Source organism: Pseudorasbora parva, chromosome 1 (genome assembly GCF_024679245.1).
Source record: "Pseudorasbora parva isolate DD20220531a chromosome 1, ASM2467924v1, whole genome shotgun sequence".
NCBI lineage: Eukaryota > Metazoa > Chordata > Actinopteri > Cypriniformes > Gobionidae > Pseudorasbora > Pseudorasbora parva.
In genome coordinates this window covers 52,486,274-52,499,616 of record NC_090172.1, presented here as the reverse complement: position 1 = coordinate 52,499,616, position 13,343 = coordinate 52,486,274, and the positions used below count along the sequence as shown (strand labels likewise).

Here is a 13,343-nt window from a genome sequence, read left to right as displayed (position 1 = left end):
TGACACACTCCATACTGCCCTTCATATACTGCACCATCAGGTCTGGAGTTTATGGTTTTCTTGTGGTCCTCTTGCTGTGTTAACTGGTAGAGATGTGGTAGATAGTTTTTTTTTTTTTTTGTTGCACGATTTTATGATATTGCCACACAAACTAATATATAAAATAATATGAAGCAGTTTTTGCGATAAAACAATTTAAAGGAGATTAAGTACTGATCATTTAATTTACTGAATTATGAATTAAAACATAATATACATAATACTACAAATACAATAAATATTTGCAAGAATTAATTTAAAGAAAATTATACTTTAATTGAGAAAGAATTAATTAAATTGATCAAAAACGACAGTTAAGACATTTATAATGTTTCAAAAGATTTATTTCAAATAAATGATTTAATTGCTTTCCTTTTAAACGTTTCCTGAAAAATGCATAACAGCTTGCACTAAAATAAAGCAGCACAACTGTTTTCAACATTTATAATAATAAAATGCTTCATGAGCAGCAAGTCAGCACATTAGAATAATTTCTGAAGGATCATGTGACACTGGAGACTGAAGTAATGATGCTGAAAATTCAGCTTTGCATCACAGGAATAAAGTACAATATAAAATATATTCAAATTGAAAACACCACTTATTTTAACTTTCTTGTAATAATATTGTACAATATTCCTGTTGTACTGTATTTTTTGAGCAGAAGACGACAAAAACAATTACATCCAAATGTCAAACAGCCGAGCAAAGGGTGCTGTGAGGGTGACCGTCCAGCCACCTACTGTCTGACCACAGAGATTTGACTTCTCCCCACTTCACACGTGTCACTCCAGTGCAGAAATGAACATGGCAACCTGAGTTTATTTGAGCAGAAAATTGAATTTATTTCTCTGCATGGCTCTTTGAATCTCCACTTGGTCACAGCATTACTGCTCTGCTATGGGATCGTCCCAGGGTGGTTGCAGGGAGAAATTGAAGCCAGTAATGTGCAGTCAGGTCTGATGACCCCAAAATGATACATTCTCTTGTATATCCTGGGATTGCACGTCAAACGAAGAGAACTGACAGTTTATTTCTTAGGTCTACATCAGGCAAAATAATGCAATCTCGCCTCAAAGGTCCAGTAATAATGGCGGTGAGACTGATAGATTGTTGTTGATGACCTTCAGCCAACTTTCCCAGCATTCCATTATTCGGAAATGTTATTGAGTGGCTTCTACCCGTAGTACTGATAAACATGATTGATAACGCTGCCACAAAAAGGGGGAAATGTGTTGAAAAAGAACTGGAGGTCAGAGTACAGTTTTATTGGGTTTTTTTCCAAGTCATGACATTCCTCAAAATGTAAGAAAAAGCATCTATTGTCTTCTTGGTTCATTAGCTGGAACAAAACGTCCGGATCTGGTGAATCACCACTGAATGGAGAATGACTGAGCACTGACTTAACACAAATTAACTACTCATTGCACTGCAGAATTCTCATAAATAACAGATATGAGGTGTGGGGGGACTCTCAACTAGTATATAAATATAGATACATATACTTAAATAAATATAATATATACATATTAAATAAACAAAACAAATAAACAAAATACTGTCATTGAAATCAGATAAGCAAGTTATAATTTAAGTAATCATGAGGGTTTTAAAAAGTGCACATTATTTTAATAGTCTTTGTTTTAATAAAAGTAGAAAATTAGAGGGGGCTATGAGACTATGAGCCTGTCTTGAGAAGCTGATATTATAGTAGCAGAGCAGATATATAGCACTAAAATCATCCTAAAAAAATAGGTGAAGGTGTTCAGTTCTAAAGTGTTTCTCAATATCAAGGATACTTCCTTGGCAGGACTCGTCCTTCCAAGTCACTTCCTTCAGAGGCTAAGCAGGGCTCCTCTTTAGCATTCGGAGAACACGTAATTAGAACAGGCTAGCAAGCGCACGTAAATTTTGCATCATTACGTCAGTGAAAAGGTCCGCTTTCTGCGCTGAAAAATGGAAGTGCTAACGTTAATGGTTGCTGTACAGAATATTTTCTGATATGGAAATGCTGGTGATGCCAACCAAGCTAATTGTTAAAGGGGTAGCGCATGAGGCCACTCCCAAAGCCACCGCTACTGGTTTACTGTGACTGGATTCCTTTCTCATCGCATTCCTTTTCATAAAATCAGTTCAGTTAGAGAACAGACAGTACACTTAAAAACTGAACGTGTCTGTTCAATATAATGAGTGAGTCGCTGTGCGAGTGTCATAGCACAAACGCTGCAGGAGTCAGATTACATTCACCGTGATGTATGAGCTGAATGAGCTCTCGTGATGAGAGCGGAGGTAATCGCAACCGCAGCATACATTCACACTGTGTGTTCAGTGCACAGCTGAGCTGTGAGTGTGATCTCCCACCCCTCATGCGCGAGTTGAAAACATGTGGAAATGGCTCCCGCTGCTGGTTGTAGTCTTTAGCCTTTGGCCAAAAATTCCTCCGATGACGCAAATATCATCAATTTACGTCAACTGAGGATTTTTTCCAGAAATAAAATGCATAAATCTCTTGTCTCAGGGGGATAAGAGAGGGAGTAGGGCTGGGCGATATAACAAAATATATCGTCTGGACGATAGAAAATGTCTATCGTTTTATATAAGGCTCTATCGCTTACGCCACGATAAGGCGTTTATGGCAGAATTTTACGTCAAGATGCACCTCACGCCACGGCATGCCCATGCAATACATAAACGCGCTCCCTCTGTCTCTCTCTCGCTCTCTCACTCTCACACACACACGCGCTGCAGCCTCCCTTCCACTCACGTCACTTTTTTAAAATCCCCCACAGCGCGAAACACGAGTCCCGCAAACGCGCCGCAGAGGAGCATTGTTTGTAATCAGAGGACAAATGGCTCCTTAGTTTCGAAATGGTTTGGGTACAAGGTGATCGCGTTGAAAATAAAGGCGTTTGTCCAGCCTTAGAAGCTCATTTGAATCATTGCCGCGGCTCATTTAAGAAAATGACAGCTCCGAAGAGACGCCGCTTTAGTTTGAGGTAACGTTACTGCTAACAATAATAAAGAAAGACGATCAACACCTTATGTGTTACCACTGAAATGAAGATGTAATATATTTCCAAATGTAAGCCCATCTTAAGCGAAATGCACGCTTCATACTGTCGTCTGCCCTGGCTCTAACCTCGAGTGTTTACTTTTTGCAAACCTTGTGAGCGCGCAAACCCAAACGCTGTGACCTCGCGCCAAATGTTTTTATTGGTTTATTAAGTACAAACAGGCGAGTTATGAAAAATTGAGTGCGAGGGATATGTTCAATCACACAAAAAGATTTTGGAATGAGACGGCCAACTGTAGTAGCGTTTAGTCCACTGTCTATAATAGCCTAATTTAGAGATCACTTTTTTATTTATTTTAACCGACAACTTTGATCGGTTAACGTTGATACGGTCAGCCATCGGTCAAACGGTCATCGGTAAACATCCCTAGGCAGGTGTTAACTTTACTAACAGTCTTGCTTTAAAAAAAAGGTTCTAAATAAAATAAAAATGTAGTCCATACTACCTTTATTTGTTTTGTATATCATTTCAAACTGCATTTCCACATTGCAATGTTGTATAGACTATTCATAAACTGAATTAATAGAAAGGTTGCTATATCGTTATGTATATCGTTATCGGGATATCAAATGAGCTATATCGGGATATGAAATTTTGGCCATATCGCCCAGCCCTAAGAGGGAGGAGCACAATCATTTGAATATACTACTGATACAAAGCCATTATGCTAATCGCTGAAGTAACTCTTTAAATAACAGGTCCGTTAGCCATTGATAATGTAATTTGTATATATTTGTATAATTTATAATATCAATACGAAGTAATTTGTACTGGCATTTAAACGTTAAACGTTAAACGTTTCTTATATTAACTACGGTTATAACAAATGTTTGGTAACGTAAATATACTTACATTTGAAAGCATATTGCTCGGACTCCGCCAACGTACGACATTTTGAACAAGATAGCAAAGCTGCGCACGTAGGATTGTGGGTGATTTGAGAGTGTGATGGCTACACATATGCATCCTTTCTTGTCTGTGTCATATTTTTCAAACAAAGGACTCCTTGGCTGAAATTCTGAGGATCCCCGACATTAGAACAGTCCTTCGATGGATGTTGTTGACGTAGCCTCCTTGAAATTCTGGCTTCCGGGATCGTTCCTTCACATTGAGAAACGCCTTGAAACTTAGCTTGAGGTCACATGAGCTCATCACATGAGCTACATTTACATGCAGCCTAATAATGTTAATAATCTGTGTAATAGCTCAGTATGAAAAAAGCCTTTGTAAACACCCCAGTCTTGGAAAAGAGATGAATTGGTGTAATCAAAATTAAATTTCTATCTAATTAAAAGAGGTGGTGCAGATCTAAGATAATAATGCACAGATGAGCCAAAACATTTTGACCTAATATGCTGTTGTGGTCCTCCGCATGCTGACGAAACAGCACCGACTCGCCTAGGCATGGAGTCTATGAGAAGGTGTCCTGTGGTATCTGGCAACAGGACATGAGCAGCAGATCCTTCAAGTCCTGTAGGCTGTGAGATGAAGCTGCCGTCGATCAAACTTAGCTGCAAGGTCCAGTTCTGACACTTGCTTTTGGCATGGACAAGGGGATGGTGGACAGGGGTCATCATAGTCACTCTGATTGGTCTGCGGCTACACAGCCCCCATATGCAGCCCGCAGCAATGCAAAGTGTTATAACACATTGCTCCCATAACCATAATTAAATTTGTGAGCCTTGTGCCACATTAGACCTTCTGTTGGCTTGGACCAGACGTGACAGCCTTTGTAGCACTTGTGAGCCTTGGGTGGCCAACTCCCTTTTGCTGCTTTAGGCGGTCTCTGCTCAGACCACTATTGGTAAATTCTCACCACTGCTGAGAAAAATACAAAAGCCATGGATACTCTGACCCAGCCATCTTATCATAACAATTTGGCACTTGTCAAAGTCACTCAGACCTTTATCCCTGCATCTAACACTTTGATTACGGGAACAGATTGTTTGCTTACCATCTAATCTACCCAGACCTTAAACTGTGGCCTTGTTAGGAGATGATCAACGATATTCCCTTCTCCGGTTTTAGTTCATCAGTCACTGCCATGTTATGTTTCAATCAGAAACATATCTGCACAATCTCTCTCTCTCTCTCTCTCTCTCTCTCTCTCTCTCTCTCTCTCTCTCTCTCTCAGAGATGTCTAATTATTTGAGGAGGTGGCTATGATTTGTGTAAGATGCAATTGGGATACTGCTTGAAATTATTGTGAAGCAGCAAGAGATTAAGCACTTCACGTTTTATAGTTGTTTTGGTAGTTAATACTAAATGCTGCTCATTTCTCATGAAAATGTGTATTTTCATCAAACTTACTGCAGAGTTTAAAATGCATTCAAACAGTATAGTTAAAATGTGGAATTCATTGGAATTAAATTAATTTAGATCAACAAAAATGTGTGTATATAAATGTAGTCATATATTCGTAAATCATTTCAGCACGTTAAATACAGCCACTTTGAAATGGTGACACAGTGAGATTGACATCTCAGGAGAAGATATGTATAAAGACTGATATAGAGTGAAGGCCAGCACGTCTGGAATGTTTCCGAAGAGCCAAATCACAACCGGCTGATTAAACTTTAAGCTCCACCGGATGACCATAATGGCAACAAGTTCACTGTTACACAACGTCCCATTTAATAGGGGCAAAAGGAACAGAATTCTATGAATCCAAACAGAACATTACAACAGCCCACCCAGACCATCCAATCTGAGCGGGAGGTATCGTCCTTGCAAATAAACAAACAGTTTGTGAACACATGTATGCACACAAACAAACCAATGAGCTATTTACTCACCAAGTACCACTGCTGTGCAAACTTCGGATCGGTCAGCTCGTTGTAAATATCCCTCTTATTTCTTCGTTTTACCACCTGCTGTTCCGCCCATATTACCTTGAAAAAACAAACAAACAAACAGTCAGAGACACACGAGAAGGATTTGTTTCCAAGGTTTCCCATCAGTTAAGTTGTAAAATTCCAGAATCATCAGGGGTCATGACATGAGAAATCAAAAGTTGAGATAAGAGGTCTTTGTACCTTTAAAAAAGTTTCATAGCTTAAAAAAAAAAAACCTCCACATTTTAACTATTTATTTGATCAATCTCCAAAACCAGCTTGTATTTTTCATGTAAATGAAAGTTTTATATGAATAATGTTTTCATAGCGAGTGGATGTTGATACGGTTTTCTATGCAATGATATAATCATAACAGCAGCTATTTACTGAAAAGCCCTAGAGTAACCACCCCTTTAAAAGTTGATCATTTCGGACAGTGTTGTGTGAGAATGAAGGTTGAAAATGACTTCCACATAAACAGGTCCTTCTCAAAAAATTAGCATATTGTGATAAAGTTTATTATTTTCCATAATGTAATGATAAAAATTAAACTTTCATATATTTTAGATTCATTGCACACCAACTGAAATATTTCAGGTCTTTTATTGTTTTAAAGGGATCCCCTGGTGTTGAGACTTGTATGGCTTAATATAACATAAATGATGTCTCTTACTGAATTATGTAGTAGAAAACCCATGAAAGATCTACGTTATTTTAAAAATCGATTTTATATTTGGACCATGGGCGGCGCCATTTTGTTTGCGTTCTAGGTTGATGACGTAGAATGGTTGAACTCCTCAATCAGCTGGAGTTACCCGTAGCTATTTTTACCACAGCGCAACTCGAAAATTGTTTCAGAGTTAAACAAAACCAATGAATTCCTTTGTAATTATACTTAAAACACACTCAAACATACATGTGCACACAAACTCACCTACACAAGTCACAAACAGATCGGCGGGCGCGCACACGACAGGCTCTGTTTCAATCGAGATGTTGGGCTGCTCAGTCTCCACGACAGGGGCTGAATCTGAAATCGACCCTATACCCTGAAATAGGGCATTATTTGAAGGGACGGCCATTTGTAGTGTTGTCCGACACCATAGTGGACATGTTCGAGTGCAGTCATTCAGTCTCACGTTGCACCGCAATAACGAGTGTACAGCCGATTTACAAACAGCTTTCCGACTTCACGCACTCAAACATACATGTGCACACAAACTCTCTCTCTCTTACAGACTCACACACACCCCAACAGATCGGCGCGAACACACACACACACACACGCGCACTGCGTGCGCGCATACATAACCCTGCAATCTATTCCCTGTGTTGATATCCTAGAAAGACTGTTGATAGTAGATTAACTGTAATGCCTAAAGTAACCAGTAGAGGGTAAATATCTAGGTAGGACGATGGTATAAGGTAACGTGAGGAAGAGAGGCAGGATGTTTTGGTGATGATGCATGCGATTGAGACAGAGCAGTCTGTCGACAGACTGAGTGAGTGTGTGTGTGCGCGCCCGCCGATCTGTTTGTGACTTGTGTAGGTGAGTTTGTGTGCACATGTATGTTTGAGTGTGTTTTAAGTACAATTACAAAGCAATTCATTGGTTTTGCTCTGAAACAATTTGAGTTGCGTTGTGGTAAAAATAGCTACGGGTAACGCCAGCTGATTGAGGAGTTCAACCATTCTACGTCATCAACCTAGATCGCAAACAAAATGGCGCCGCCCATGGTCCAAATATAAAATCGATTTTTTAAATAACGAGATCTTTCATGGGTTTTCTACCACATAATTCAGTAAGAGACATAATGTGTGTTATATTAAGCGATACAAGTCTCAACACCATGGGATCCCTTTAATACTGATGATTTTGGCATACAGCTCATGAAAACCCCAAATTCCTATCTCAAAAAATTAGCATATCATGAAAAGGTTCTCTAAACGAGCTATTAACCTAATCATCTGAATAAACTAATTAACTCTAAACACCTGCAAAAGATTCCTGAGGCTTTTAAAAACTCCCAGCCTGGTTCATTACTCAAAACCGCAATCATGGGTAAGACTGCCGACCTGACTGCTGTCCAGAAGGCCATCATTGACACCCTCCAGCGAGAGGGTAAGACACAGAAAGTAATTTTTGAACGAATAGGCTGTTGCCAGAGTGCTGTATCAAGGCACCTCAGTGGGAAGTCTGTGGGAAGGAAAAAGTGTGGCAAAAAACGCTGCACAATGAGAAGAGGCGACCGGACCCTGAGAAAGATTGTGGAGAAGGACCGATTCCAGACCTTGGGGGACCTGCGGAAGCTGTGGACTGAGTCTAGAGTAGAAACATCCAGAGCCATCGTGCACAGGCGTGTGCAGGAAATGGGCTACAGGTGCCGCATTCCCCAGGTCAAGCCACTTTTGGGCTACAGAGAAGCAGCACTGGACTGTTGCTCAGTGGTCCAAAGTACTTTTTTCAGATGAAAGCAAATTTTGCATGTCATTCGGAAATCAAGGAGCCAGAGTCTGGAGGAAGACTGGGGAGAAGGAAATGCCAAAATGCCTGAAGTCCAGTGTCAAGTACCCACAGTCAGTGATGGTCTGGGGTGCCATGTCAGCTGCTGGTGTTGGTCCACTGTGTTTTATCAAGGGCAGGGTCAATGCAGCTAGCTATCAGGAGATTTTGGAGCACTTCATGCTTCCATCTGCTGTAAAAGCTTTATGGAGATGTTGATTTGGTTTTTCAGCACGACCTGGCACCTGCTCACAGTGCCAAAACCACTGGTAAATGATTTACTGACCATGGTATTACTATGCTTAATTGGCCTGCCAACTCTCCTGACCTGAACCCCATAGAGAATCTGTGGGATATTGTGAAGAGAAAGTTGAGAGACGCAAGACCCAACACTCTGGATGAGCTTAAGGCCGCTATCGAAGCATCCTGGGCCTCCATAACACCTCAGCAGTGCCACAGGCTGATCGCCTCCATGCCACGCCGCATTGAAGCAGTCATTTCTGCAAAAGGATTCCCCACCAAGTATTGACTGCATAACTGAACATAATTATTTGAAGGTTGACTTTTTTTATATTAAAAACACTCTTCTTTTATTGGTCGGATGAAATATGCTAATTTTTTGAGAATTTTGGGTTTTCATGAGCTGTATGCCAAAATCATTAAAACAATAAAAGACCTGAAATATTTCAGTTGGTGTGCAATGAATCTAAAATATATGAAAGTTTAATTTTTATCATTACATTATGGAAAATAATGAACTTTATCACAATATGCTAATTTTTTGAGAAGGACCTGTATATTTGTTTTGGTTTTTTTTTTTTTGGTATGTGCAAAAAAAAGTGATTAACATTATAAGTGAACATCAAGGAACACAAAAAGCAATAAAAAAATAATGTCATGACCGCTTTGAAAACCATGATAATGGTACCAAATCTGTATAATGCAATTAAACACGGAAATAAAATACTGAAACTGCAATCAAAATGCATTTATCTTTCGTAACATGACATATTTGTGTGAAACAGAATATTCAGATTCTCTTTTTATATATTTATTATTATATATTTCTAAGAACGTTGAATTATGTCAATGTAGGGCTGGATTTTATTTTATTGGTTAATATAATTTTTCCCAGGCCATACAGCCTTATTAATGTCTGCAGAAAAATGAACATTAATGCATTTTGATGAAAGATTATGAAAACATTTAGAATAAGTCAGAATCGTGAGTAACAAACAAAACGTGTGCAGTAAGGCCAGAAACATTACAGAAAATATGGTCAATTCAGATTTCATGTCATTAAATAATAGCTGATGAAATGTGCTGACAGACACCATCCTGTTTTCCATCTCGCAATCCTCCTCCACTCAACACAACAAGAGAGGGGCCTGCTGAAAGACGGGAAGTTGTTTCTCTGGGGCAGCGACTGATGCAGCAGGGCAGAAAAACGCAGACGGTGGCAGATTATGTGATTGACAGCTCAGTGCTGCTCATGCCAGAGCTCACTGCTCACTGTCTAAAATGAGTTTTTGTAAAGTGGATGAAATGGACAGACATGTGACAGCAAAGTGAAGCGAATGGGAAAAAAAGAAAGACGAGCCAACTTCGGACCTTCACAGGCCTAAAAAACACAAAGATCACATCACTTGACCCACCATTCAATGTCCCTCAAGGTCAATTTTTCATGACTAAATTTACACAGTATGTATGTAATCTACGGAAGTGCAGTACGTCTGCTTTCTTCAGATGAATTAGTTCATAATTAACCAATCATTTGTGTAGTGACAGCAGCTCAAAGTTTAAGTCATGTTGTCACAGTTTGTTTGTTTAACTTGACTGAAAAAAAATAAAAAAAAATCAAACATGTCTACAAACACTTTAGTGCATTTACAGAAAGCTTCACTGTTAATGCGGCTTATACTTGGATTTATTGATGTTTCAAGGTTAAACATGACGTGTGTGACCTTTGACCGTATACAAATAATCTTTGAAAAGTCAAAGACAAAATCAAATTTCAAATTCAAAATTCCAAAAAGTCAATAAGATAAAATAAAATAAAATAAAATAAAATTCAAATTCCATTTCAAAGTTTCAGACAAAAACTTATTTTTATGATCAAGTGCCTTAACTTTCAGAGTAGATATTTTTAGTCTCTTTGTGGCTAAATCTTTTGAACATGCAAGATAAAGTTCAAAACCAACTGACGTTATCACTGGAATGCAGATCCAAGAAAATGCATGAAAAAAAGTGCTGTATAGGAACATGCATTAATATCTAGGCTGTCTGCTTGGCAAGTTATTGGGGAGAGACATGTCTAAACATTATATCACTTTTCCCCCTGCTGATTAATTAGCAAGAGTAATACGGTAATTAAAAAAGTAGCACACATAAGCGTTTCTAACTTTTAAAGATCAACCTCATCTGAAAGTAAGATCAAGTAGAGCCAGTACTCTGTTGGCAATGCAATGCATAATGAATAACCTCGTGACTGATGCTGCTACATCTGTGACAGCTCTGATGTTTCGACTTGAGCCAAATGGGTTTCAAAGAGAATATGAATGCTGCCAAAAGACTCAGAAATAGGAAATGCATTTCTGAAGCTATGAAAATGGACAGATTGATGGACAGAACAGAGATAGAGCTGAAGATGAACAGTAGAGAGCTTTGATGAAATATAAAGGATGGAAGTGATCTGAAATAAACTGCAGATAAAGGTGGTTGCTGAAATCATATTTAAACAGTAGATTTAGCTACAAAAACTAATGTATAATTTACAAACCTGATTCCAAAAAAGTTGGGACACTGAACAAATAGTGAATTAAAAACAGAATGTAATGATGTGGAAGTGTCAAATTTCAATATTTCATTCAGACTACTACATGAGAACTGAGAAAATATGTAATTTTAAGGGGGAATTAAGTTGATTTTAAATTTCATGGCATCAACACATCTCAAAAAAGTTGAGACAAGGCCATGCTTACCACTGTGCGGCAACCTCTTCTTTTTATAACAATCTGCAAACGTCTGGGGACTGAGGAGACAAGTTGCTCAAGTTTAGGAACAGGCTTCTAGTTTTATCTAGTGTTTTAGTTCTTCTTTGTCGCATCTTCCTCTTTATGATGCGCCAAATGTTTTCTATGGGTGAAAGATCTGGACTCTAGGCTGGCTATTTTAGTACCCAGATCCTTCTTCTACGCAGCCATGATGTTGTAATTGATGCAGTATGTGGTCTGGCATTGTCAAGTTTGAAGTTTGATGCAAGGTCCTTCATGAAAGAGACAACATTATTTACACTATGACAACAATGCCTTTCAGTATTGATTAGCCTTTCCAGATATGTAAGCTGCCCAAGCCACACTCATTTATGCAACCCCATACCATCAGAGATGTAGGCTTCTGAACTGAACGCTGATATTAACTTGGGTTGTCCTTGTCCTCTTTAATCTGAATGACGTTGTCCCAGTTTTCCAAAAAGAACTTCAAATTTTGATTCGTATGACCACAGAACAGTTTCCTACTTTGCCACAGTCCATTTTAAATGAGCCTTGGCCCAGAGAAAACGCCTGCGCTTCTGGATCATGTTTAGATACGATTTCTTTTTTGACCTATAGAGTTTTAGCTGGCAACGGCGAATGGCACGGTGGATTGTGTTCAACGACAATGTTTTCTGGATCTATTCCTGAGCCTATGTTGTGATTTCAATTACAGTAGCATTCCTGTATGTGATGCAGTGCCGTCTAAGGGCCCGAAGATCACAGGCATCCAGTATGGTTTTCCGGCCTTGACCCTTACGCACACAGATTTTTCCAGATTCTCTAAATCTTTGGATGCTATTATGCACTGTAAATTATGTAAACTTCAAACTCCTTTCTGATATTGCTCCACTATTTTTCGCCGCAGCATTGGGGGAATTGGTGATCCTCTGCCCATCTTGACTTCTGAGAGACACTGCCACTCTGAGAGGCTCTTTTTATACCCAATCATGTTGCCAATTGACCTAATAAGATGTAAAGTGGTCCTCCATATGTTCCTTAAATTTCCACATTTAATTTTTCCAGCCTCTTATTGCTACCTGTCCAAACTTTTTTTGAAATGTGTAGCTCTCATGAAATGCAAAATGAGCATAATATTTGGCATGACATTTCAAAATGTCTCACTTTCCACATTTGATATGCTATCTATATTCTATTGTGAATAAAATAAGTTTATGAGATTTGTAAATTATTTAATTATTTTTTATTCGCAAATTGTACAGTGCCCCAAAATCTTTGGAATTGGGTTTGTATTAGACATCCATGACTTTACTTAAAATTTGCCCAAATGAAATAGTCAAGCAGAATATGATGCATGAAGACTGCATACTATAAAGTAATTAGCACTCCAAATCTGACAACAGTTGCTAATGTTTGTGATACAACGTGGTGCGAAAGGGAGCAAAAGAATTCAACAACAGGAAGCGGAGCAGGGCAATCAGGGAAATGCCGGTATGACCCGCAGAAAGTGAAGGCAACTGACATACTTTACAAGGGCAACATCTTCACATGACTGCAGGTTTCACTTCACAAGCAACAGTAGTCATTTTGGGGGTTGTCAAAAGTGCAGGCACTTTGGTACAAAGTTGGTATGAAATTAAAAAAACTGCATTTCTGCAGTATCGGCATTATCGGGTATATTCAGTACCTGCTGATAGGCGGATGCCTTCATATACTCTCATGTGTATCTGTGTAAACGTTGGCGGTGACTGGCAACTTTTCTTTTTTTTTAAACACTTGACGGAAAGAGTTAACTGCTTTTTTCTTATTTTCTAACTTTTTAAATTTAAGAAATAGTTGTAATGTTTCTCATACAACATTCAACTTTGAAATAATCTCTAACAAATGGTGAAGGTATACC

At 38.8% G+C, this 13,343-nt stretch overlaps 1 protein-coding gene across 2 annotated transcripts in view; it reads right to left on the bottom strand.

The window, feature by feature from the left end:
- The window catches only part of furina (furin (paired basic amino acid cleaving enzyme) a), a 130,126-nt gene that overhangs the window by 58,006 nt on the left and 58,777 nt on the right, over positions 1–13,343 (bottom strand). For both annotated transcript variants that reach the window (XM_067445170.1, XM_067445169.1), the window contains exon 4: positions 5,909–6,004. In XM_067445170.1, coding sequence (XP_067301271.1) covers positions 5,909–6,004 — 96 coding nt within the window. The remainder of the gene's footprint in view (positions 1–5,908; positions 6,005–13,343) is intronic.